At 53.3% G+C, this 26,012-nt stretch overlaps 10 protein-coding genes across 10 annotated transcripts; 4 read left to right on the forward strand and 6 right to left on the reverse strand.

The window, feature by feature from the left end:
* Positions 1 to 25: 25 nt before the first annotated feature.
* On the forward strand, positions 26 to 1,412 carry M406DRAFT_344661 (uncharacterized protein; the record flags this gene model as incomplete). The annotated part of the gene is made up of 4 exons (XM_040921995.1): positions 26 to 144; positions 229 to 340; positions 515 to 841; positions 1,107 to 1,412. The coding sequence occupies 4 exons, from the start codon at positions 26 to 28 to the stop codon at positions 1,410 to 1,412; spliced, it is 864 nt and encodes a 287-aa protein (XP_040779440.1).
* Positions 1,413 to 1,583: 171 nt separating this feature from the next.
* M406DRAFT_344662 (60S ribosomal protein L37) lies at positions 1,584 to 2,676 on the reverse strand (the record flags this gene model as incomplete). Its single annotated transcript, XM_040921996.1, has 4 exons — positions 1,584 to 2,133; positions 2,289 to 2,360; positions 2,516 to 2,578; positions 2,673 to 2,676. 4 exons carry the CDS (start codon positions 2,674 to 2,676, stop codon positions 1,994 to 1,996), a joined length of 279 nt encoding a protein of 92 aa, XP_040779441.1. The 3' UTR covers positions 1,584 to 1,993.
* An 871-nt stretch (positions 2,677 to 3,547) lies between these two features.
* Positions 3,548 to 4,402, reverse strand: M406DRAFT_249513 (uncharacterized protein; the record flags this gene model as incomplete). Its single annotated transcript, XM_040916614.1, has 1 exon — positions 3,548 to 4,402. One exon carries the CDS (start codon positions 4,400 to 4,402, stop codon positions 3,548 to 3,550), a length of 855 nt encoding a protein of 284 aa, XP_040779442.1.
* Positions 4,403 to 4,850: 448 nt separating this feature from the next.
* Positions 4,851 to 6,159, forward strand: M406DRAFT_220629 (uncharacterized protein; the record flags this gene model as incomplete). Its single annotated transcript, XM_040915570.1, has 3 exons — positions 4,851 to 4,954; positions 5,079 to 5,302; positions 5,399 to 6,159. Coding segments are annotated over 3 exons (1,089 nt in total), but the record flags the coding sequence as incomplete, so codon positions are not given.
* A 1,514-nt stretch (positions 6,160 to 7,673) lies between these two features.
* Positions 7,674 to 9,104, forward strand: M406DRAFT_71486 (family 8 carbohydrate esterase; the record flags this gene model as incomplete). The annotated part of the gene is made up of 2 exons (XM_040925461.1): positions 7,674 to 8,363; positions 8,541 to 9,104. 2 exons carry the CDS (start codon positions 7,674 to 7,676, stop codon positions 9,102 to 9,104), a joined length of 1,254 nt encoding a protein of 417 aa, XP_040779444.1.
* Positions 9,105 to 9,788: 684 nt separating this feature from the next.
* Positions 9,789 to 10,653, reverse strand: M406DRAFT_320881 (uncharacterized protein). Its single transcript, XM_040919450.1, has 3 exons — positions 10,487 to 10,653; positions 9,974 to 10,411; positions 9,789 to 9,876 (listed from the first exon to the last, which is right to left on the reverse strand). The coding sequence occupies exons 1-3, from the start codon at positions 10,618 to 10,620 to the stop codon at positions 9,834 to 9,836; spliced, it is 615 nt and encodes a 204-aa protein (XP_040779445.1). The 5' UTR covers positions 10,621 to 10,653; the 3' UTR covers positions 9,789 to 9,833.
* Positions 10,654 to 10,707: 54 nt separating this feature from the next.
* Positions 10,708 to 12,354, reverse strand: M406DRAFT_250452 (S-adenosyl-L-methionine-dependent methyltransferase; the record flags this gene model as incomplete). The annotated part of the gene is made up of 1 exon (XM_040916695.1): positions 10,708 to 12,354. A coding segment is annotated over one exon (1,647 nt), but the record flags the coding sequence as incomplete, so codon positions are not given.
* A 2,608-nt stretch (positions 12,355 to 14,962) lies between these two features.
* Positions 14,963 to 15,578, reverse strand: M406DRAFT_71488 (uncharacterized protein; the record flags this gene model as incomplete). Its single annotated transcript, XM_040925462.1, has 2 exons — positions 14,963 to 15,057; positions 15,140 to 15,578. The coding sequence occupies 2 exons, from the start codon at positions 15,576 to 15,578 to the stop codon at positions 14,963 to 14,965; spliced, it is 534 nt and encodes a 177-aa protein (XP_040779447.1).
* Positions 15,579 to 21,155: 5,577 nt separating this feature from the next.
* M406DRAFT_241650 (uncharacterized protein) lies at positions 21,156 to 21,725 on the forward strand (the record flags this gene model as incomplete). Its single annotated transcript, XM_040916149.1, has 1 exon — positions 21,156 to 21,725. A coding segment is annotated over one exon (570 nt), but the record flags the coding sequence as incomplete, so codon positions are not given.
* A 1,717-nt stretch (positions 21,726 to 23,442) lies between these two features.
* M406DRAFT_239823 (uncharacterized protein) lies at positions 23,443 to 24,632 on the reverse strand (the record flags this gene model as incomplete). Its single annotated transcript, XM_040916101.1, has 4 exons — positions 23,443 to 23,621; positions 23,691 to 23,758; positions 23,824 to 24,257; positions 24,426 to 24,632. Coding segments are annotated over 4 exons (888 nt in total), but the record flags the coding sequence as incomplete, so codon positions are not given.
* Positions 24,633 to 26,012: the final 1,380 nt, after the last annotated feature.

The raw sequence follows: 26,012 nt of genomic DNA on the forward strand, positions 1-26,012 counted from the left end.
CAGACGAGCGAGAAATTCATTCAAGATGTCCTCACAGATCCCGCCCCTCCTAGAATCTCACCTCGCCCTCCCGCCGAGACACTCACAGGTCCTTGTGACCAGCATGCTCGGCGCCAGCTCGAACTGGCTCGTCCTGCGGTATCTGTACAGTTTTCTTAAGGCGCCGAGGAGGATGGCACGACGAGGGCATGATGATGGTGGTGGGCTGGGGCTTGGTGGTGAGGCCAGGACGACGGGGAGGGATGAGGAGGAGGGGGCCAGTGGACAGGATGAGGTAAAGGTTGTGCTGGTGAGCTTCATGCGGGACTATGGCTTTTGGAGGGACGGCGCGGCACGATTGGTGAGATGGCCTTCACAGTTCCATTCCAGCCAGACCTGTTTATCTGGACACGCACGCACACACACACACACACGCACACCTACGCACGCATGTACACAAATTCATGTTATATGTTAGGGTGTGTGCGTAGGACGAGTGCAAATGGGAACAACAAGCTAACTGAGAATCAACAAGGGTCTCAACCTTGACGCCGTGGCGAAAGAGAAGAGATTCTTCTTCGTTGACGGCCTCGAGCGCCTCTTCCTCGAGAACACCGCGGCCCGTGGGCAACCACCACCACCATCATTGCCGAACAGGACGAGCCACACGTACCTGGAGACCCCGCGCCTGTCTGATGTCGCGAGGACGTTACATGCCGCCATCGACCAGCCACTCTCTAGCTCTACGGGGCCCGTCGTGCTCCTGATGGACCAGCCGGACGTGCTGCTGGCTGCAGCCGGCGGGGTGGCGGAGGGGATAGACAGTTGGGGGTTGCGAGAGTTGGTTCTTGACTTACAGGAGGTGAGTGAATTCTTCTCTTCTCCCTTGTTCAATATCTTGATAAGGAGCTTTCTTGTTTCACACGCACATTGCAAACAACAAGCATGGACGGCATTTTTTGCCCCTCAGGGAGGGGGGTCTATTGGCAGAAAGAGGCATTCCTGGGAGTGGGCGGACAGGTGAAATGAACCAGGACCCTAACTGGCTCTACTGTGGCCCCCTCACCTACTATATTACAAGCATGCTGTCGTGGCTAGTAACAGAGGACTAAACACCGCGCACGCAGAAAATCCATGCGACCATCCTGACGCTCGCCGCGGACGAGCCGTTAGTCTCGCCGCAGTCCTCGACATTGGAAATAGAGCACGCCTCGTTTCTCCTCTCAATAGCCCACGGGGCAGAGGCCGTGATCTCCCTGAGGACGCTGGAATCGGGCAAGGCCAGGGACGTCAGTGGGGTGGTTAGGATCAGCAGCAGCAGCAGCAGCAACGGCGGCGGCGTGAGCGGCTCCAAGCGGCCTGCAGAGACGCGCGAGTATTTGTACAATGTCGCGTTCGACGGCACAGTCAGGGTTTTTGAGCGTGGGCAATAAGTAATCGACGATGTCCCCCACCTGGACGGTCACACAACAAAAGATACCCATTTCAAGTCAGGCTGTCGCTTCCGTTGACTCCATCTCGTTGTCCGTTCCATGGTCATCTTTGCATGTCACATCCTTCGCGATGCCCTGTCATGTGCGCATACGCCAGTCATGACGATTCTTGTGTGATCAAAATCCGCATAGCCTCTCGATTTCAGCTACGAACAGATCCTGGCCCCTCGAGCCCTCTTCTTTCTCACGCAACGAAATGCCGTATAGGTTCATGAACGACCTACACTTTCTGGAGGAAGATCGAAAACCCTTGTCATTGATCCTTGCCCGTAACTCATGCGAAGCAAGTTGGAAAAAAGAAATCAGGTCTGATCCCATTCAGTGGAGTGTAATTCTTTGCGTAGTTGGATTCCCCTTGTTCCGTGTGTTTGTCCCTTACACGCCTCCCCAAAGAAAATGCAGTACGCCCCTCTGGAATTTTTGGTGGTTTTTTTTTCAGTGTCGTCCATCACCACATTTCATCCTCCCCACACTCCAGCCATGAGTAGACGGCCTCCCATTGTCTCGGTCGGTTTCGCCGCTTATGGCTTGGAAGGGCCGCGAGCACCCTTGGGGGTGCCGATCTGGAAGCCGTTCTTGAATCGCCGGGAGATGGTGGACAGAGATCGCATGCGGCCGGTACCGGTGGTCTTTCTGCGCTTGGCCTTCTCGGACCAGTTGTCTGTTGTTGTCCTGCGTGTTAGCAGCCTGTTTTGTGTGCATAGCTTCCATCGGGATGCTCCTCGTGTGGACTCTTTCCTCCTCAAATATCGACTGCTTAGGGAGGGGGCGAGGTGCATCGTCCTCCGTTGTTGATCGGATGGGCTGTTCACATACACTTTCGGGTCTTAGCAGCGGGGTAGCCGCAAGAAGCGCAGGTGTGCTTCTGGATGTGCAGAGAGCGGCGACCTGTTCGTCAAAGAAAACAATTCCAGTCAGTTTATCATGATCGCTCGTCGGAAGGTGCGGTCTCTCGTTGCTGTTTCTTTTTTCTTCTTTTCCGAGACCTTGAAGAGAGAGACCTCGGGTCGCACATCCATCCTTCCTGGGCGGTGATTACTGACCACATCGACGGCACAGAGTGTGCGTCTTGTTGTGACGCTTTCCGAAAGAGCTAGTTCCCTTCGCTGTTTTCAATTGTCAGTCAATCGTGAATCGTCGTCGAGAGAATTTTCGATGGATTCGCTGGGGTGCGCGCGTGGTATGGAGGGTGGGACGAACTCATTTTGCCTGTTGATCTATCGGTCGTTGTCAGTTTCGAGGTACACAGCAAAAATATGAATCGATTTTGAGTTGTTTGGATAGTCGTACCTTTTGTAGTGAGTACGGGGGCAAAAAGGGTGACGATTGTCGCTTTGGTCGTGGATGGAGTCGTTGTTCGCTTGGACGGGGCCGAACAGAGAAGAAAGTTTGATCGTAGCTGCACTTGGTGGGGTCACGTGCAAGATTTTTTACTGGGAGCCGCCAAGCAGACTAGAAGGGCAACATTAGCCAATCAGCAAGAACCGTGAATGTGGCGTGGGTTTTGCATCATCCCGGGGTTAGGGTAAGGCTAATGTTTCGACCTTCGAGTATTGGAATTCTTCCTCAGTCCACGCCATCAGCTGTGCAGACCAAGCATGTGTGGAACAGAGCGTGATTTTCATTAGGCTACTGGAAACTTCTGGGGAAACATATCCAATCGACTCGTTTGATTCTCTTAGCGCTCCTCTGTGCTGCATGCAAAGTCCCAGTATCCCATGTTTCGAGAACCTTGCATACAGATATGTGCAGTCGAAGCAACTCAGTCATCCATGCATGCACTGATCTCGAGTGGTTCTGATATGAGATGTCATCGACGCGTCCGCAGGACTGCTCCCAGGGAAGTGTCCCGATATTGAGCTCATGGGGATTAATTTGGTCTTTGACGAAGAGGGTTTTAAGCAGATGAACAAGCTACATTCTCAATCTCTTGATCCTACACTGGATGATCAGACAGAGTTTGGTTGGATTAGCTGACTTGTTGGCCCCTCTCGTTGCCCTCCATACCCCGTAACGCCGAAACTCCTTGCAGATGTATCAAGAACGAGCATAGAAAACCCTACCCTCTCTAGGTCTCAGCTCTCAATATCAAGCATCTGTCGGAGGGCCAGTTCAGAGGCCCTCCACCACCTGCCTCTTTCCTCCAGATCGTCCTCCACCCCTCCGAGGGCCTGTTCTTTCCTGCGGCGGGCTTCCTTCGCAGCCGCCATGCTGTTCTGCCTCTTCTGCTCCAGGGGCTGCAGCTCGGCCTGCAGCCTCTCCATCTCCTTGCGCCTCCTTGGGACCTGTGACCTCAGCTGCTCGAGCTGCCTGTCCAGCTCATGTCTCTGCCTCTTCCTCTCCGCGACCAGCTCCAGCGTCTTTGCCAGAGGCAGGTTCAGATTTGGGTTCTCCCCCGGCTGCAGACGCTCCCTCAGCTCCCCAATTCTCGCCTCCAGGCCCTCGATCTTGTCCGGCAGCTCCCTCAAGGCGACCATCTCCGTCCGCACGCTCTCGTATCTCCTGCTCAGCTCTCTGCCCCTCGCCTCCAGCTCCTCCACCATGTCGGCAACCTCCATCTTCTGCGTCTTCAGCTGCGCCTTGGCCCTGGCGTTTTGCTTCTCCAGCTCGAGGTTCTCCTGGGGGGTTACGATGAGCGGCGGTTCGCCGACGATGGCGCGGATGAACTTCTCCTTGGTGACCTGCTCTACATAACTGAAGCGGAGCTTGGCGAACAGTTCCTTGTAGTGTGTCAAGTCAGCCGCCAGGCTGGCTGGCGTCGCGTCCACGGAAGAGTTGGACACGTCCGACGTGCGGGTTGTGTTGGCGTCTTGACCCGGCTGGGGGAGCGCGCTGGAGATGGGCTCGCTGAGGCTGATGATTGAGACTTTGTATGCGGCCTGAAGATCCTCGAGGTCTTGGAGGACCTGCTCTGCCTTTGCGCTCGTCATGGTGTATGTGTGTGTGTGTGCCAGAAATAAATGCCCAGAGGCAGACGCAAGTCTTTGTCAAAGATGATAGCTGTGAAAAGTGTTTTTGTAGTCTTGAATACCTGCTCATCCACACTGATTGCGATGAGATAGTATGATTCGTAATGCCTTGGTACCAGAGCCAGGTCGAATATCTTATGAGATACGGCGCGAGTCCAATGAGCGCGCCTTGACCACAGTATTGACAAATAACCCAAACAAGCCTAGCGCCAGTACTCAAGTTTGGACCGACCTGGACTTGGCCGATAAGCCTATAGCGATAAGACACATGCTAACATGCTAAGCCTCGAACCGTCGCAGGCGATGGATTCCTTTAAATGACAATCATTCCCACTGTACCTCTTCGTCAGAAGCCCAGCTCTATGATCCAAACACCCTCCTCGACATTCACTATACGACGATGGGCGATGATGACCTCCTCACAGACGAATACGTCGCAGACCTACTCGCAAAAGAAGCGGGCGACTGCTCCTTGAAGTACTCTACGATGGGAATGGAGGCTTACACAACGTCGTCCTCACGGTACGCATCAGCCCCTCCCCCTCCTTTTTTTCTTATCGTTCTTTTCCCCCCATTCTTTCATTTCCTCTCCTGTTTTCTTACGCTAATTATCCCTCCGTCTTCTTCTTTTCTCTAGGCCCACAAACAAGCTGAAACCCAACACACGCTTCTTGCGGAACATCATCAAGGGCACGAATCGTCATAACAACGCCCTCGCCGCAAAGGAGCTGTCCGAATCCCAGGCCCGTCTCAGAGACCTCGCCGACGCCAAAGAGGAGAAGCGTAAGAAGTACACCCCCTCCGCCAGCGAGATCCGTGGCCGCCAGCTGGGGAACATCGCCGCCCTGCTATCGGGTAAGAGTGGCCCCGGCACCGGAACCTCACAGAAGAAGCGCAGGCGATCCGAGGACGAGGAGGAGGAAGATGACACCCCCTCGGCTATGACAAAGGCGCGAGCCGATGAGGATGCGAGACGGCTTGCGGATATGGAGGCCGCGTCGAGGCGGCAGAGGGAGAAGAAGGAGAAACACGACAAGAGGCGGCGGAGTCTGGAGAGGTACAGCGTGACAAGACGCAGGGGCAGGAGATCTGAGGGTGGGGACGAAGATAATACGTACTGCAGGCGGAACTCATCGTCAGAGGACGAGCGCGGGGTAGGGGAAAGTAGTAGGAAGAAGAGACACAGGGAGAGATCGCGGTCACCGAAGGAGGGTCCCAGAACACATCGTCATCGATCACCAACGAGAAGGAAGAGGCGGGATGATATTGCTGAAGAGACTCCCGACCGGCCCTCTCATCGACACTCCAAATCGACAGGCAAGCCCACAAGGTCAAAACAAGCCAATGACAACGACGACGACGGCAATGCAGAATCGGACCCGCTGGAGGACTTGATAGGGCCAGCGCCACCCCCAACAGTCCTTCCGCGTGGGCGAGGTGCGCTCAAGGGCTCCTCTGGCATGGACAGCAGGTTCACCCCAGAGTATGATCCGAGATCCGATCTTCAGGCAGACAACGACAGTCCTGACAGCTGGGACACCGCCGTGGAAGCTTTTCGCGGCAGAGCTAAAATGAGACAACAGGGAGCGGACAGGCTGCGTCAGGCCGGGTTCACGGAGGACGAAGTCAAGAGGTGGGAGAAGGGTGGCGAGAAGACAATCGACGACGTGCAGTGGGCCAAGAAGGGCGAGAAGCGGGCATGGGATCAAGGCAAGGACGTAGACCAAGACGGTGACTAGTGGCAACTATGCATCTGGGGCAATATGGCCGAGGAGGATGAGGTGCATTTTAGCTGCAAGACTGAGGATGAGACATCTCCCCAAGACATTTCTGGACCGGGGATTCCGCTCAGACTGATTTCCAATTCATAGCAGGAATGGTAGACAATAATGCCTTTTCGATAGTATCGTCAGGAACTTTCATGACATCAGGTGTTTGGCAGTCTTTTTTTCTTGCCGGGGCCCGGGGCCGGGGGGGGGGGGAGTTTCTGGTCGCTGGGAGTCCAAGAGAGAAACCATATTTGTTCTTCGTTATTGCTATCGAGTCGATCGGGAGTAAGTTATACAAGGCTGTGAGCGTGGCTTCATGAAGCAAATGCATGTTGCGTAGAGTGAGGCTGTGTAGGAGAGTATATCCGGTTGAGTTTAGATCCTGCCCTCACGTTTCAAGACCAGAGAGACTTTGCAATTGCCAACATTTCCAATACTACCATACCGTTACGTAGAAAAATGAAAGTTTGTGCCGAATCCCTAGTGTTGTCACAGAAGTCTTGGAGCCGAGAGGTTCGCATGCAGTAGAGAAGGGGGTTGTGTTGATTCTGGGAATGGTCATCGTGTAAGTACACACACTTTGTCTAATTTATCGGGAGAACCTTGAGGTCGCCTCACTTCCAGACACCCTTCCCTTCTTCCCCTAATCTAATGCCCACCTAACAGCCCAGACAAATTGTTCCGTCAATAGAAATGATGGGAGCAAAGCATTCTCCAAATCCCAACCCTGACGGTCCATCTTTAGCCGCATATCATCAACCCAATCACGCCCATGTCAAGACCCCAGACCGGTGGACCCTTCTCACACCTTCATATTATCCCCATGCGGAGAAACCTGGGGTTAGTTTTCTGGTGGAAAAAAGATGCGGAGAAATGACCTTTGGGACTCAACTGGACCTGCCAGGCTGGTCAGGATTTATTCCAGGGATCTTTTTCTTTTCTTCCCCTCCTCTTGCCCTCTTTGCAGGGCAGAGAAAGAAAAGAGAGGCTTCGGTGTAAATCACCTTGTTCTGCTTAGCACCAGCACGGATGCTCGGCTGAGATGTCAAATCTCCCTGCGGGGCCTCTCGTTCGTGGGAATTTTGAGATGGCCTCTTTCCGTTGTTGGTACCTCGATTCTTTTCTTTCCTTGTGTGTGGATCCTCCACAAGATTCTGGAGACTTGATGAGGTGACAATGTTACCGTCACCGCTCTCCCACATCTTCCTCCTCCTCCCTCTGGACCCCTCCTCAGGAACGCAGTCGATGATGCATTGATGGTGGGCAACATCAAGGGGGGATATAAAAATCTAGACCATCCGCCATCTCAAGCAATCATCCTATCCTCCGCCTCCTTTGGTCCGTGGGCTGCTGTCTTGTGTGTTGTGACTTTCTCCTCGTCCTGACCAGACCAAACCAGACTAGACCTACTCGTCGTCGTTGCCGTGGTGCCATCGAATAATCGTCACCGCCACTCTCTCACGATGATGTTCGGCTCGCCCAAAGCCCTTGCGGCTGCCGTTCTGTCCCTGGGCCTTGCGTCGTCGGCCCTGGCAGATAGCAACACCGCGGCCCCTCACCCTGCGACCACCTTCGCCGAGTGCCAGAGCTACACGAAAAACCCCCTCCAGGGCTGTCCCGAGGGCACCATCTACGTTGCCCTCAATGATACCCGCGCCCAGTTCCACTCCATCCAGTCCGCCATCCTTTCCCTGCCCAACAACTCGGTCCCTTACTACATTCTTATCGGCGCTGGCAGCTACGTCGAGCAGCTCAATGTGACGCGCGTCGGGCCGCTCTACCTGCTGGGTCAGTCCGACCTCCCTGCCCAGGGCAAGACGTACGCCGCCGACGTCAGCTACAACCGCACCGCCCAGAACGATGTCCAGGTCTGGTGGAACGATGCCAATGTCGGCGGTGACCTGTACTCGGACAACGTCTATACCGGCGTCCTCACCATCGGTCCGACCCTCGATGCCACCCTGACTGGTTCTGGAACCACGGGTTTCGCTGTGCCTGACGGAACTCCCTTCGGCACGAGGGACTTTAGGGCCTACAACATTGACTTTAGAAACGAGTACGCTCCGTACAGTGATGGGCCTGCGCACGCCATGGGTGTGTCGAGGGCGAATGCTGGGTTCTACTCGTGTGGCTTCTACAGCTGGCAGGATACGGTCAGTTATTATGGCCCTTCCCCCTTCCTTCCTCGCATCTTGTTCCCGAATGGATCTTTTTTCGTTGAAAGAGAAAGAAGGTGACGAAGAAGGAGAAGGGCAAGGATAGGGAAACAAGGATAAAACGATAAAAGAAAAAGAAAGGACTAACATCTGATTCTCTCCTGTGTTCTCTAGATCTACGTTGGAAAGCTGGGCAATGCCTACTTCTACGATGTTGTCGTGGCTGGTGAGACAGACTTCCTGTATGGCTTTGGAACGCTCTATATCACCAAATCGACACTGTCGCTGCGGCACTGTGGCGGTGGCATCACAGCCTGGAAGGGAACCAACACCACCTTCACCAACAAGTATGGTGTCTACATCGATGCCACACAGGTGATTGCCAACAATTGGACCACCAAGGCCGAGGTTGAGGGAGAGTGTGCTCTGGGTCGCCCCTGGAATGATGCCCACAGGTCCATCTTCATGGACAGCTACTTGGACTCCTCGATTCTGCCTGCTGGCTACATTGAATGGGAGGCGACTCTGCCCAGGGTGGACAACTACACCTTCATGGCCACCTGGAATGACTATGGCCCTGGATACAATGTCTCTGCCGAGGAGGCAAGCAATATCACAATTGTGTTGAACAACACTGCCGTGGCGCCCTATAGATGGCCTGTGGATGTATTTCTGCAGAGCAATGGGAGCACAGGCAACACCTGGTGGGTTGACCAGAGCGTGTTAGTACCTTTCTGAGGTTGGGTGGCTATAAGTAGCTGGCTGTACATGGCAATTCTTAGCAGCATCACTGTAAAATTTTGGGTTTTCTACGCCTTGAAAAGAGAAAGGAAAGGAAGGAAGATGCGACTTCTTGAATGTGACCAGACCCGAAGTTCTTCCAAGCTGTGGAAAGCTTCCTCATCTGAAGTCTGCCGTGGAAAGTTTCAGTGGCATACTTAAGAGATTAGAGGGGCGCATACATCCTTGTGAATTCCTACCACTTTTCTCCAGCAAGTCGCACTTACAAGTTTTCCTCTCCTCTGCAATGTCGCTTGGACAAAGATATTTTCACATCATCGTTAGCATCATCGAGGAAGAGACGCTTCACGATGATTCTCTCCTGGCGCTTTGCTTGGTAGGCCTTGCCCTCTTCCTCCTTCCTCTTCCTGTCCTGATCAAGTGCAGAGCCACTGATGTCATCAAAAGTTCCTTGAGAGCTGAGATATAGGACACTGTCGGTAGAACCTGCAATCTGCTCTGAGTGTTTGTACCGTAAAACACCACCTGGCCGCTCCGATTCCTCCGATCCGACCTCTGCCATTCCCTTCGACCTATACCCCAACTCTTCGTCCGACCAGCCCTGTGGCGATCCCTTCTCATCCTTTTGCTTGTCTTCGCCGTCTTTCTCATCGCTGTTGACGCCGTTTCCACACATTCGGTAAATGCTCTTGTCTCCATCGCACGTGGTGTTGGCGGCACAGCTGTCTACATCCCTACTGCACGTTGGCTGGATGGTGTCAATCCCCGTGTACGTGGCTTTGACCTCCTTTGCGGGTTTCTGGATGTTAGCCGTCCTTGTGGGAGTTGTGCCTTCTTGGTTATCGTCTGTCTCTGACTGAAAGAAGGAAACCTTGAAATATCCGTGAAGCCATGGCGACGTGACCACCCTTTGGTCCCGCCCATTGGCGGTGGCCTCAACAGAGGAAGGTTTAAGAGGATCCTTGTTGACATCGCTGAGTGGCTCGCCGTGGACGCCGTGAACGCTCATGTGCCGTCCGCCGGCTGAGGCGTGCGCAGGGGTAGACAGAGACGCTGCAGTCGGCCTGTTTTTCTGGGGGAGTATCTCGTCAACATTACCCCGAATAAAGAGCTGCTGCTGATGACGATGAACACCAGGGCTGTAGCCACAGCTCCTGTCTTCCTCCTCGACTGTACTGCAGCTGAGATTCTCGCCCTCAACAATGGTGGGAAGCCACCGGGAGCTTACAAACACGACACTTGTGCAGCTGCTCGAGGTACTGCCTCGTCGCTGGGCGTCTTCAGAGCCATCGCTAATGCTATACGTCCGTACCTTCGTTCTCCAGACAGCACGGTCATTCTCCTCCTCGCTTCTGTTTTCAGCTGACGGAGGAAATAAGGTAGCTGCAGCGGCGTCCTCACAGACTTTGGCATAAGCCGGGACGGATTTAAGAGCACTATCAGCATTGCCAACAATATTGATATGATCGGCATCATCGTCGCTACTGATGGTGACAATATCGATGCGGGCCATCCCACCACCATGGTCACTGCTGGGGAAGACACTGCGGCCGCCCCAGTCGTTGTGGTTGCTGTCGCTGCTGCCACCACCGCTGCCAACATCCTTTTCATCATCGTTGCTGCTGATGGAGATTACATCGCTAGTGTCAGGCCTATTTCTAATACAGTCGATTTCCTCCAGCCAACGCCGCATGTGTTTCAACAGCTGGTGTACAACGACAGGCGGGAAGGCGTTGCCGATTTGTTTCTTGACACAAGGCCCTACCAACTTATAGCCATCGGGAAAGCCTTGCAGCCTGGCAAATTCGGCAAGTGTGAGCTCTCGCTGCCCACTCCAGTGGTATGCTTGGCCGCCCGAGGTGGTGATGGTCCGATTCATAGGCAGGGAGCCATTCCAGGGCGGGCGGTCCAGGATGCGGGCCCCGGAGGCGTCGTGCAGATCCTCTCCGTCTACAAGGCGGCGACACGCCCTGATGGCAGACACCAGCTGCCTCTGACCAGCACCCGGGCTGTCGCTATGTGTGGGCTTCGGCCAGTCTGGGAGGGGCTGTCCTGGAGCGGCGCCGATCATAACCAGCCTCTTCCTGGTCTGCGGCAGCCCGAACGCAACGAGAGGCAGTACTCTCCACATGAGGGAATAGCCATAACGGGTGAGGGACTGTACGAGCGCATTAAAGAACGGGAGGTAGCGGTCCTGCACAATGCCAAAAGTCTGCTCCAGGGTAAGAAACCTAGGCCGAAGCATTTCGACGATATACTGACAGGCGTACAATGCTGCGATGTTGGCCTCATCATGCTTTCCGGCGCACGTGTGGGCTGGAGACCACGTTTGACAAGGCGGAGACAGATGCACAAGGTCGACAGGCTCGTGGTCAACAGTGAGGTCGTTGCAGTAGGCCATAATATCGGCCTCGTGGAGCTCAACTTCCGGGTGGTTAGCCCGGTAGGTGGCATTGCATCGGGGCCAGTGGTCGACTGCGCACACCACTCGAAACCCTGCCATCTTTGCGCCGCACGTGTAGCCGCCGGCACCCGAAAACATGTCGGCCACCGTGTATTTTTGTCCAGCGAGGCGTGGAAGTCGACCATCTCCGCCAGGTTTTGCATCGGCCACTTCCTCTTTGCCCTGGGGTACGAGTGACCCGCCTTTAGTGTATGATCCCCTCCGCCAGTCCCTCGTGCGCTCCGTGTCCGAGGTGCGATGTCTATTTTTCTCGACATCCCCCTCCTTGAAATGCGCAAGGACTTCGCCGTCGACGGGACGCCTGGCACGTCGGAACCGCTTGTCTGGATAGTACGACGTGTGGACCCATCGGCAAGTCAATGGGGCGCGGTCCTCTCTGTCTTGACTCGATATGTAGCTCGCAGGATCAAATCGGCACTCAGGAAAGGGCTTGTTTGTCCTGTGGAGGACCCTCGGCTCTGGCTTGACGTCGTTAATCGTTAACTCGACTGTGGCCTGCTCCACAGGAGAGCGTGGATCGTCACTGTCAACCTCGAGCACCTGGCAGACTTCGTTCTTGTAGGACGCCAGTCGGCCGCCCATATTACGGGTCCTGGAGTAAGGGACACCTCGGAGCAGGAAAAGGCCGCTACCACGAGGAACAAGCAGGCGGGAAACCTCGACAAAGTCAATCACGTAGCGCCCGACTCGCACCTCCTTCGTCAGACCTACAACGTGACCGACCTCGAGATGGACGCCATCCTGACCGCGATACTCGTTGACCTCGTCATGAGAGCCGCACATGCAAGGGTTCCTGGTGCCCTTCTTGGAATGACTGCAGTAGAGGCTCCCTTTACCCCCAGAACGCCACTGGGGCTGTGTGTCTTCCTCGTCCTCGGCCCTGGCTAGGTCGCCGCGCTCAATGCTTCGAATCTCTGCCTCGTAGGCTGCTTCATCGTCAGCCCACTGGTCATCCACGTTGTCGTCGTCGAGCTGGATGGGATTAGAAGGCACGTCCCCTGCCTGGATCCTTTCGATGAGCCTTCCAACCTCTATGCCGATCGTGGACTCGGGGGCGTCGACGTCGCTAAGTCGTTCAGACATATTGGATCATTAGATTTGATGATCGTTTGGAGGGATAGGGAAGGGGGGGGGGGGTAGCAGTGCGAGGGAGTAGAAGATGCTGCAGATTCTCGGAAGGCTGTGAAGGAAGAGAGAAGTGTTGAGAGGAGAGGAAAGAGAATGAAGTCTGGAGCAGACCAGACCAGACCAGGGCGTGGAGGAAGCATTGGCATCTTCACAGACTTGATATTCGTGCTTTGTGGCTGTCTTGCTTGGACCCTGACTTATTAGGAACATGACCCAACCAAGTGGAAAGGAGAGAGTGGGAGACCAGATGGTAGCAATGACATGATGCAAACTTCCACTCCTCAACCCAATATACTTTACAATGACGTGATTTATCATTGTCATGTTCCGGAAGATCTTGAGCTTTGACAAGACTGGATGGTGTGTGAAAGTGGACATATATCGATCCAAGTAGGCCAGCAAGAACCCTTACACCACAATGAGGCAGGGCATGCCGATATTTCCTGGAGACTTTGGTTTACAAAAGCCCAAATAGTAGTCAAAGAGGACATACAATGAGGAAATGAGGTTGCATTAAAGCATATTTCCACCTAAAATGTATCAAAACGCTTGATTTAAACCCTACTGAATGTAGTCTCTGGTGGCTTGTGAGTGGGACGGCCAGATTGCAAGAAGCTTTGTGTTTCAACATTTTGCTGATGCTTTGTATAGCTTTTGGGTGGTATTCAAATAACAAATTCCTTTGCCATCGACAAGAAGACATGAAACAGAAACCACAAAGTAAGAGAGCATTCTTTGCTTATTATCTTCCTTTTCTCCTCATGCTACTGCTGCTGATATCAACACGGACACTGTCATGTCTGCGTTCGACAAGAGGTGCTGTGACGTGGAACAATAGGGAGCGCTGAGGCTCTTGGCACGACCATTTGGGTGTTTCCCATCTCAGACCGGGGGGGGGGGGGTTGGACTTCGGAAGGGTGGAATTGCACTCGTCCCGATGAAACCTTCTCTTCCTTCACGAAGCCCAGGTGGTCATGAGCCAGCACCCAGAACAAATTTGTGCCGAACGAAGAACCGACCAGCGTGCTGGCCCGTGCAAGGACGAGAGATTAGTTAGCGAATCATACTAGCATTATGTCTCTCTGTCATGGACCGCGCCGGGGACGTCTAGGAACGGGTAGCAACAGGTGTCTCGGTCCAGGGCTCGATAGCGGTCCGAGTGCAGTAAACTACGCGTCAGAGAAGTGCTGTCATTGTAGAATGTTCTGTGATCTCGTCAGCTATGCGCCCCAGGGGTCTTAGCCAGAGTCTGGAGGTGATCGCGGGAGATGGGGGCAGTGGATGCCTCTCAGTCAGACATGAAAACCTGATTTCCGCACATTGTGGCTAGGAAGTCGTCCATTATAAAAAGGTTGATCATCATGAAGAGGCTTGGTGGGGGGCTAAGAAGAATGGCAGACAGTATGGGAGCCATGAGAAGACACTTACCAGGCCAAATATCAAGGCTGCCTAACCCCCGTCCCAGAGGATGGGCAGAGAGCACATTATCATCTCCATCATGGAGCAGAAGAGATCCTAATACTCAACGACTGAGGGCGGCTTGGGCTGCATCCCATGTTCACTCGCTTCACCTGGTGGCATGCACCGATGCTTGTTGTGATGATGAAGGAAAAAGGGGGGTGAGAAATTTTGGTGCCAGAAATTTTGACGTCTGGGTTTTGCGTTCCGCGCTTTCGGGTGGGTGTGAGTGGATCTCAAAAATTAGGGCAGGTCCTCGTCCTTTTTTGCGACCAAGCATCTGCAGTGTGTCTCCACTTCTTTTCCCATTTTGGTCGCCTTCCAAGTTATTGTCAGGTCTGGAGTTTCATCACCAACGCCTATTCATTCGGAGCACATAATAACGCCAACGACGGTTCAACATTTCCAAAAAAATAAAAATAAAAAAAAATAACATACGCCTACATGAGTTTGCCAAAAAGAAGTGAACAAAAGGTACACAAATACAAGAGAGTGGAATGGTGCAGCTAAAACATAAACTTTCCATTGCCATTGTCTCCACCCCCCTTGGTTCCCCCGCCTTCTTTCTGTCCCTCCTTGACTTGTCCTGTCCAAGGCTTCGCGAACAGGTGGTCGCCAGTTCCCAAGCATCTCTATCCTTTGGTCTGCTACAGATAGAAGAGACACTCAAAGACCAGGAACAAGAGACAAAGAGATAACATGCTTGGGCATCCATTTTTGCCCCACTTCCTAACTCTCACCTGCAAGGCATCGAAATCAGAGGGGGCCGAGGTTCTCTTTCTTCTCGGGGGAAAACACACCTACTTCACTCGACGCTCAGACCAGCAATCCGGCGGCTGCGACGGACGCCCTCAAAGAAGTCCTCGTTGGGGGCAACGGTCAGATCTGAGCACACACGTCCTGTCAGTGCCGTGACGGGCCATTTATAATGATGATTCTGGTGATGGTGGTGATGAAAAAATTTGCGATGACAGCAACATACCAGCCTCATCCAGCCAGCGCTCAACAACACCGCCATATGTGTAAGCGCAGAGACGCTTGTCCAGAGGATAGTACATGTATTCAACCCATCCACGTATGTACTGGTTGCGGGAATACAGGGCGTGGACCTGGGCCAGCTTGATTCGCAGGCGAAGCTCCTGGTCCACCCAGTGCCCAAGGTTGTCCTGGAAGGTGGCACAGTAGTTTCTCCACTTGACAAAGACGTGGTTGTTAACGGGCAAGACAGCCTCGCCTAACGCGGCCTTCCTGCCCTCGGGGCTAAATTTGATCAGCGAGTTCAGGAGGGCCCAAATGTTGCGTTTGACCTCCCAGAGGCGGTGGTCACATGCTTTCCCAGTGGCATTGGGCGGCGCTGTGCCCTGGACTTCGGCGGGCGATGGGCCAAATTGGTCCAGGGGTGGTGCAGTCTCGACATTCATGGTGTCTTGTGTGGCAGAAGTTGCCCTGTCTACCATGACTGAAGAGCTCATTGTCTGTGATGCGTGAGTCAACCGTTCTTCGGGGGTGATGACTGGTGTGCCACGTCCTTTTTTGGTGTGAGGGGTGAGCGAGAGAAAGAGAGAGGGTGTGTTCGCCTCGGAGGGAGCAGAGCAGAGAAAAGTGATTAGGCCAGTTGAGCGAGCTGAGGAGGAAAGATGCTACGGATTAAACAGAGCAGAGCAAAGTAGGATGGAGACTCACGTCCCTTTTTATGAACAGTCTCCGAGAGAATGTGGTGGGGTGTCTGAGAGGAGGTGAAGGAGGAGAGGAGGAGGAGGAGGAGGAGGAGGGAGAAATGACAGAGAATGAGAGGTGCAAACGAAATCAGGGCTACTCGAGGCCTTGTATCTGGTCTAGGCAGGCCACACACTACATTGGGGCCATACACGTATGATCGCTCGCCCGGCGGGCCGTCATACAGCATTTCCTTTACCCAAAATGGTTGAACCGTGCCACGCGAGATTTTGGGGCAATGGCAACCGAGAAGACTGCTTTTCCTCTGGTGTTTCTTTCATTTTCTTCGTCTTTCTCATCATGTTGTTCTTCGTAAGCGGGTTCCCGTGCCATTTCCCGCGAGACATGCATGAAATATGTATGATCCCCGTCTTCTAGATTGGTCCGCCCCCCTCAGCTCCACACCAACGGGTCAGGATCGGTGTCAGCAGCAGAGAGAGAGGGAGAGGGGCCCAAGGCTCGTGTCGTTCGGAGAGTCAAACGGCTGAGAGTCTTCTCAAGCTTCATCATTGTGTAAGTGAATGCAGATGCTTTCCCTCCACACACTTGGACAGATTAAAACAGCGAGGCGCAAAAGCTCTGGCTTACAGGAGAGGGGTTGAGCTGGCAAGAGATATCCTGCAGTGTTAGTACGCCCTCTCCTCGGTCACTTGGATTTGCTTTTTTTTTGGGTTGGGGGGGGGGGGGCCGCGACCAGGGCATCGCGCGTAATAATTTTGGCACAGTATCCAGGACTTCAGCCCTTTAGCAGACAGGGTCCTGTCGCCGTAGTGATGGACCCGAGACAGACGGGCAACGGGGATGGAGAAAAGGAAGAAAGAAAGGGAGAAGAAACAAGTGTAAAAGGCGTTTCAGTCAGGCAGCTACCCGCATGCGAGGAGAGGGGGCAGGGAGGGCCACATCCACTATTGTAGCGCCACGTTCTCTCACTCTCTCACTCTTCACTTTAACGTTCTCGTATCAGGACTTGTACAGCTGAATGATAAGTCGAGGCGACATTGGAAAAATCAAAGACAGATCCTTGTCCCCCTCCTCGCCTTTCCCTCTCTCTATGACAGAGACAACTATTTCACGGGATTTTCAAAACTGGGTGCCAAACATTGAATGCTAGAAAATTGAATGTTAGGTACTGCATGGTTACGTATTGAATGTTGCATTGAGAATGTTAAAAATAAACCCGAGCGGGAATAAGAGCGGTTAGGAGGGGGGAGAGGGTGCGTTTTCAAACGGACACAATTCAAATGCCTGCCTTTTCTTCCCCAACATGATGAGAGATTGCTCCGAGAGCAACAAGATTCACAAAGTGTGTGTGGGTAGCAACATGCCGGGTCTACCTTGACGTGGTCATCCTGTACTATGGGGCTGTACCATAGTAGCATGATGCGCTCTCTGTACTTTGAAGGTACTTGTCGAGGAACGATGGATCCTGTTACGGCACCAGCCGTGCTGACCCACAACTTGACAGTCCCCATTTGGGTCCACATTCTTAAAATCCTGGCCCCACCAATCGCCCCGCTGCCACCGCCGTTTGAACTTCCGAGCTTGCTTGCTGGGTCAAGTCACCAACCATCGTGACGTCCATTGTCCGCCCCCGAAGGGGTAAGCTCAAGCCCTGGCGCCGAGGACTTATCCAGCATCTGGTCCCGATCAATCTGAGGTGTACATGTACCACCCACTGAACAAGATGTTGAGATCGATACCTAGCGGTATGTAACCTGATACAAAGCCAGCACATATGCAGCATGTCTCGATGGCCTGCTTGGGTTCACTTACAAGGCAGTCAATCACGGGTATTGACAGGTCTGCCTGTTGACGACTCCTACTGGCCCGGGGGGGGGGGTGTCGGAGCGTACGGGTGGTATACAACAGAATTTTTCTTTTTTTTTCTTCTTCCTTTCCCTCCTCCTTTTTCGGAATGTGTTGCTGCTGCGTGGCTGCCGTCCGTGCCGAGGTGTGCTGAGTTGAGTCCTGCACAAGCCCGCCCACGCAGCCCGAGTGATGCCAACGCCGTCTTCCTCACCAAACGCACTCAGCATCAATCCCTGGCGCCATCTCTCCGGTGGCCAGTCCTGCTATGGCAAAAATCAAGTGCAGCTCTCTCCCCCCCCCACACCCCCTCTCTCTGTGGCCATGCCACTACCCGCGATGCACCCAAACACGACAGCCTCAAATAAGCTGAGATCACCGTGTCATCAGATGTCAGGCACAGGAGGCAAGTCGTGGGGCTTGTGTTGTGGGCCCTTTGACAAATTGTAGGAACGCGCTCGACACTAAGGCGTGCAGGTGTGAGACATGTACGATGCAACATCAATGACGACGAGTTCCCAAGGTGCGCCCGGCCATATCTCGTCCCCCACCGAGCAGACAAACAGAAGGACGTGTCTTCCTCTGAAGTATTTTCCCCAACTCCTCCTAAACCAAAAGCTTTTCCTGAGACTTGAGACCGTGACATAAAGGTCAATGAGTTGGTTACGACATGCCGGCCGGTTTTCATGCATCGATCGCAGATCCATGAATTGTTTGTACGACATTGGGAAGCAATACAAGCCCATCAGGTACCCTGGTCATGACCCCCCCTGGGCGGAGAGGTTAACTACATATCCGCCAAAAAAAAAAACCCCCCCTTTCCTTTTTTCTTTATTTTTTTATTATTTTATTAATTTTTTTTTATTTTTTTGGATGGATAATTGTGGTGCTGCAGGAAGGGGTTCCCAGCAGGCTCAAACGACGCAAATGTGCCCTTCCAGCAGGCTCCCGGTAGGCGTGCAAATTGCTCCAGACGAACGTCGCGTCGCTTGTTCGCCGACGCCCCCCCCCCCCACCCCTCCTTCCCTTCTTCCCACTCCTCATGCTTCTCCTCCTCTCTCCCAAATAGATCCCAAGATAAGGTCTGGTGAAGAAAAAAAACCATGTGAACAATATTAATTGCTAACACATGATTGCAGGGGGGTGATTCACATCCTCAAGAATGGTAAGAAGCAAGCACTGACCATTCGGGCTCCGGCATATACGAGGGCGAGTTGCTTCTGATTTCCAGCTTCTTATCATTTCTGCAGGTCTATTGGGTGCAAGTTGCGAACTCTTCATGCAAGTCTGCAACTTGAGATTGCACAACATATGCGAAGCAGGCCAGCAACCCTCACCTCCACATCAACAAGGACGCGGGGTGGTAGGCGTATCGGCGAACCCCGTGACTGTCGAACCTGTTGGAATCGCGTCTCGCATGCTGCCGAAGCGTCACATGAAAAGAGAGCAGACGATGGAGCTGACCTCCGTCCATGCACTTCTGATACCGGCAGGAGGTTACGTGCATTTGCTATAGATGAAGGGTGGCGAGGACGAGGAGGACGAGGAGGACGAGGAGTAGGAGGAGGAGGAGGAGGAGGAGGCGGAGGAGGAGGCGGCCTGCAAGCGTGGCAATGAACAGGATAATCGGGCCACGGAGAGCTGCAGGTGAGGCGAGCATATTCATTTCCCTTCACCCCGCTGGCCAATTTCTGCACGGTCTCGCCCATTGCGGACCCGGGGATCAGAACTTGTGATGGGCTCTTCGCTTTTGTTTTTCCCCACCCCCCCTTCCCCCCCCCCTTATCTTGCAAGGCGGACGAGGGTGGGCAACAACGGGACCATGCATGTGGTGTGGAGAGTGGTGCTTGGTCTATTACGCCGTGGTCGCAGGTATTTCGTTTGACCAAACGGGATGAGTGGTGATATCACGATTGTTGGAGACCGGGTTACACTACAGCAGCTGCTGCTGTACTGTAATGCCCTGGGTCACTCCATCCATACTCCCCCTCGCCTTTCTATTGAACATTATAAAATACGGCATGTTGCCCCCAGTCCTTTACATGGCTTTCTGGCGGGAGCAATCCACTGCCCCTCCTCCTCCTCCTTCCCTGCCCTCACGGATTCTCGATTGGTACAAAAAACAACACATCACAAGAAATTCCCAAGTCCTGAGTCTCCAGCTGTTCTTCTTGAGAGACCTTCATTCCTGTCATTCCCAAGTCCTTACAATACAACCCACACTTACACATACACACATACATTTGCACGCCAACACATAAGTACACAAACACACCGGGATTGAACAGAGAGCAAACGCCTACACCTACCTACACTCAAGCCCAATTGCGCACCCATCTACCCATCCACCCATTCCTAGACTCCCCACGCCCCCCCCCCCCCCAAATGGGAAGCTTCATCGCCATGGAGACGCAGAACGTTGAGCTTGCCCGTTGTCTTCCTATCAGGGATGCACGAGCCTCTGCCGTCGACAATGTCCGGCGTTCTACTGCCGGGCGAGCCATGGCCATGGGGGATGAGATGCAGTCGGGGTCTGCAGACCAAGATGAAGGAGGTATGTGTGCTGCTGGCCATCTGATGGGTGCGACCTGCATACAAAAAATACTGACTTTCCATACATAAGAGCTTCAGCAGCAGGCGTCAGCGCGGCCAAGCAAGAGACGTCTCTCCGGAACTTGCGAGGACAGCCAGTCGCCTATCAAGAGGCCGCAGCTGCCGCAGACGGACGCTCAACAACATGGCGTCAAAGATGAGACAGTGACACAGCCGGTGGTGCGCCGGGAGGTTTGTAATGAGGATTTTCCATCACATAGAATGAGGCCGGCCAGCTGATCAGACTGATGCAGGCATCATGCGCGCTACATCACCCGACGCCTATCCGCCCCGAGCAGGGCCCGGCGTCGTTCCTTGAGAACTCTGCCGACCACCCTCACCCGCAGGGCCCTCTCGGCTTGGTCCCAAGAGCTTGTCGCAGCGCCCCCGCGCTGGGCTTGTCTGGCGATACGTATCGGACAGAACACTGTCGGTCGGACAGCTACCTTTGCCGGCCATGCATCCTCACCACCACCTCGGAGAGTAACGAGGTCGACAACACTAATGTCAACATGAATGTTGATAATACTGTCGACAACACCAGTCAAAGCAATGTCGGCAGCCATGCTGCCCCGGCTACAGTTCAGGTGTGGACTACCTACATTCCAGTGACGCTCCTCCTCCCTTTTCAGACCGGCCCATTCGACTTTTATAGGATCGATCTTGGTGCAGATACGCACCCTCGTCCGCGTCAGCAGCTGGCCGCCCGCTGGACCTTCCAGTGGTATCTCCACAGCACATTCCCCCTGGGTGTCAATCTCGCAGTCGCATCCATCTCACTCGGCCTTGACCGCGTTCCCACCCCTAGAACTTTGCGAAAGGCTACATATGGTTGTGCCAAGTTGAGACAGCTGTCACAGGCAGGCTCTGGAGGTCCAGACGTCGTCGCCCAGTACTTCCGGCTCAACTTATTCCCTGACCCCTCGCTTGTAGACGCCGTGGGCCGCGCCGACAGATGCTCCACGGATGTTGGTCCCCACATATGGTACGGATACACCCACAACTTTTTCACTCCCACACAGGCACACTTTTTCAACAATGAGGCTCGAGCACTGCCGTCCCACACAAGGGTGGAGTACCCGTTCCTCCTCATCGAATTCGCAGAAGCCCCAGCCTTATCTGCGAACCTGGACGGACCCGTTGCGCGATGCTTTGAGAACTCGGCGCCCTTCGCCAAGATGGTCGCCCGCCTCAACCACCTGCTGTCCAAGTGGGCCATGCACAGGACCCAGCCCGTCAACCAGAGCGTGTTCATGGTTGCCATGAGCACCACATCGGCCCGGCTCTACGTCGCATGGTACGATGGCGACAACACTATCCATCTGTCGATCCTTGGCTATTTTAATCTCGAGGAACGCGATGAGTACCTGCGCCTCCACAGATATATCACGAAGATCCTCGTCTGGGGAGGGCGTGTCAGGCTACACGAGCTCTACTGCGCCTTGAACGAACTTGAATTTGTCTCGAGGTGGAGGCAGTGGGTCAGCGCCGTGGTGGCTGCCCATGTTGCTGCTCACGCTGCTGCTACTAATCCTCAGCCGCCGGCCGTAATGGTCGCCCACGGTTGAATACTTGAATCCATTCTACGAATCCGTCGCGAAGAAGAGAGACAGATTGTTCACGGCAATGGGGACGGAACCATGACAGTGGTCAACGGCATTCTTGGGAGAGTCTACAGTACAATGGCTCCCCAGGTGTTCTGTATTGCCAGACAGACTATCACTTGTTTCCAGACGGAGGTGGCCGGGCGGGTCTTTGGGAATGGATTGAAATATGCCCGCAGCTGAAAGGTAGCTGCTGGTTTGGCAAGTGTGCTTTGTCTGTTCATTTTTGTATTCTTTGCGCGCCCCCCCCCCCCCCTTCCCGAAAAAAAAAAAAAAACCAACCAACCATACCACCATGACTCCGTCTCATGGATGTCTGGTCGTGTGTCGCCGTCATCAAAACTCTAGCGATTCGTGCGGCGGGGGCAAACCTGTCGATGTCAGGGTGTCACCTATCTTAGGCGACAATGACTCCTCAAGGCACGGCGATGGTGTCAACCCAAGGCTTTCCCCGGAATCCCACCCCGTCGCCCAATTCCAAGTCACCTTTGTTTGGTATTCCTGTTTGAACCTTGGCAACGGCTCTATTAGGGGTCATTACTCTCACATGTCGTCTTCTTTTGAAATGGGTTTGGTTATTCAGGTCTGCAGCCTCTGCTCTGCGGAGGATGTGTTTTCACTTTGGCGCTGCCATTGTCGTGTTGTGGACACCGAAGGAGGCGAGCTAAATGGCCCACTGCCCTACCGTTGGTCGTCTGTTCCGTAGTTTCTTTTACAAAAGTACGCTATGTGCCGTCGTGTGTAAACCCCGTACATTAGCTATATGAAGATGCTTAATAAATATATGTATATATGTATACACTTGAGATACAAAGTTGGTAAGAAGCCTTCTTCGCACGCTGTGTTTGTGACTGCCTGAATTGCTGAGGTCGAGCGGGTAAAGACTTGGGCAGAGGAAGACGAGGATAGGCGTCAATGATGGTAGGTGCTCGATATATTGCAACCTTGAATTGACGTCGGGCTGTCTGGCCTGATGCCACAGTAGCAATAAGAGACGCCCAACCACCAGCAAAATTTGAATACACGTTCGTATCAAGACTGGTGCCGGACAGAGTCAGCCGTCTCTCTCCCAGCGCGTTCTCCTCGCGGCCTGACCGTCACCCATGTTTTAGTGAGCTTAACGGAAACGTACTTGGTTGGAATATTTGGGACATCCTCAATAACGATCTCACTAACGAGCGTGATGTTACCTCAGCCAATAAATTCAGATGAACCGAACAGCCTACAGCCATTCAACCATGTTCCCTGCTTGAGACAGGGCTTGACTTCAGCAGCCAGTAAATATCCGGTGCCATGCAACAGCACAGCTGAGCCTATCAGGTTCAGGGGACGACGAGGTATGCAAATTAACTCTTCTGCCGGCTAAACAACCAAGGCGAATCATATCATCGTCTCTCCAAAACTCTAATATTTACACATATTGTTTGTTATATACAAAATGCTGAACTGACTATGTCTCTCCTTGTTGTGAATCTTTCACATCACTGTGGGTCATAGACTTTGATGGCTGCGATTCACTCCAGTGGTTTGAAGGAGCCCACTCCGGAAGTTCTGAGAATTCCTCAGTATTGGTGATGTTTCGTTTTCCCGGGATCGCAGACCCTGCATCCCCTGGCCTCCTTGTCTTGAGGGTACTGATCGAAACTACAAGCTTGCCGAACCACGGCCTCAAAGGAGGCAGGGATCCGCAGACAATAATGCAAGTAGCTTCGATCAGCGACCAGACCACAGTATTAACATTGTCGTCTAGATGGATTGTTAGTTGAGTGAAAACCTTGCATAGAACATCGCCTCCTCGACACGGGGCTGACTTACATGTGGCATCAAACGTTTTGCTAAACTGTACGAGATACTTGAGGCGGATCATGCTTGTGACGGTCGCGCTACGAGGCTGGTCAGTACGGGGAAATGGTGTATCAAGTAACTTCTTCGGATGAATCTGACTTACAAGGAGGCCAGGCCAAACATGAGACCAACACCAATGCGCTGCCTGGCGCTAATCTGCAGTTTTCGTAGCTCTGGGATCGGGAGAAGTACGAGGACGATGTCTTCAACGATAGAAAGTACGGCGCCGGCGTAACCTATCGCATTGACATCCAGACATTGGCCAACGATGAAATGATTCCAGATGGCTTCAACAGGGCGGCACTGGAATGCGATGACGAAGGTGAATGAGATGACTGAGAGACCGCAGTAACAGAGACATCCGTAGCAAACCAAGTGAAACCATCTGGCCGTGAAGACGCGCATATACAATAGGATAATAGAGGCCTTGGCGACCAACTTTACCCAGGTGTAAATGATCTCGACGGCGTAGAATATTTGCAGCAGATGTGCGGCATTGGCCACTTGCACATCCCAATAATGCAGGCCGAAGCCCAGCTGTGCACTCGCCAGTTCCAGACCGGCGCCCACAACCAGCAAGACGGCCGAGGCGACAGCCATCCAGTCATCGCCCCACAGTCTTCCTGTCCGGTGAAGCCGCGCCACGCACCGCATGCTGACAACGACGACTGATAATGCGAGGGCGACGATGGCCGCCAAGCGCACATCGCTGACCCGGCTTTCAATGGGAAAAGCGGCGCATGTTGCTATAAGAAGACTCCCCGTGGTCACCTGCTCGCTGAATGGACAGGATGTCTGCACACAGGTCGACATGCCAGAGAGTAATGTGTCATTGGTGCACAGGCAGTCCTCCAAAAGTGTGAGATTGGTGAGTGAGCATCCTGCGCTCAAGACACCCTCTTCAGTACATGGTAACTGTGAAATGATGCTTTCTGTTAACCAACTTTTGATCACTTTCGCATGCTCTTTCTTTCTCTTCGCCCCCCCCCCTTCTCCTCTCCCTCCCCCGGGCCCCCAGACTCCTCTTTTCCACCTTGTCGCGTTCAAATCGGCACAGGAGAACTTACAGCACAACTTGGTATCTGCGAAAAAGTATCGGACACGGACTGAGCAAGAGCTCTGCCTGCCATCAAAGAGACAAAGAGAGTTGTGAAACTTGCTGTGCAACGCATATTGTTCAGATGCGGGCGTCGCTTTGGAATAGTGCAAGTAACACACAACTGGATGATGTTTGTCCGCCGAACAGAAGGTGTGAAAGAAGAGACGAGACCAGAAAGTGAGCGCCTAAGAAAAAATCCCCCCCCCCCCCCCACTTCCTTGGAAGGCCAAATTCCAGATGGGAAAACCTTTCCGCTGGCCGTTCTCAGCGGAACTTTCCACCCTTGATACACAACTATGCGTAGAAGATGTCACAAAGCCAGGAACCATCGGAGTCTAGCCCGGTCACAGGTTATGATGGGCTGCCAGTATCGTCCCATACCACTTTTCTTGATCCGGATCATGTCCCGGGAACGCTGTAGTCTGATAGGATGCTTTGCAGGCACGGTTCCAACCTAAATGAGGTGGCTAAGTCCAAGTCATGCTAGCCTGAAACCACGACGCAGGACCCGTTAGGCGTGTGGGGACGAGGGCCCGGCGGGATCATGCCTGATCCAGGGGCAGAGCTAGTGAGGAGAATTTACTAATATTCCTTTCGGAGAGGACAACCGAGTTACCATTCTGCAAGGAGTTTAACGGCAAAGAACTATTAGGACGCACATTCCCGCGGAGTGCCGTTTTGGTGCTTGTTGGGTCCTTTTTCGTATGCGGACGCCACAAGGGAGAGAAGATATTGATGGGGTCCTGTTTTTACAAAAACGGGCGATGAGCCGAGGTCTAGTTGCATCGGGGCAAACGGCAATGTTAGGGAAAGGAGCCGCTGCAGCTAGGTGTGTGATTGACACAATCTGTGCGCGATGCAGTCAAGTGCGAATCCTGGCTTAGTATCACACCTTCTGCTTTTGTACATCCGAGAGAGAACTTCATTTCATTTCTTTTTCCCTCCTGTTCGACTGTGAACCTTTATTCTATAAGGATTTCTCATCCTCTCCTATGCTCTTGAGATCTTCATTCACTCAGGTGCCGTTCTTTCTACACATCCACGCTGAGTTTGGTAGAAGCGCTTGCTCTTTTTGAACGTCGGATTTTTCTCAAACAACAGCGCTAGAGTTCTGCTTTTATTGGACTCTTCCCAAGAAATAAATGTTCCGAAATAATAATCCTTCTATTTCGCCTCGCCTTCACTCTTTGATT

Source organism: Cryphonectria parasitica (genome assembly GCF_011745365.1).
Source record: "Cryphonectria parasitica EP155 unplaced genomic scaffold M406scaffold_2, whole genome shotgun sequence".
NCBI lineage: Eukaryota > Fungi > Ascomycota > Sordariomycetes > Diaporthales > Cryphonectriaceae > Cryphonectria > Cryphonectria parasitica.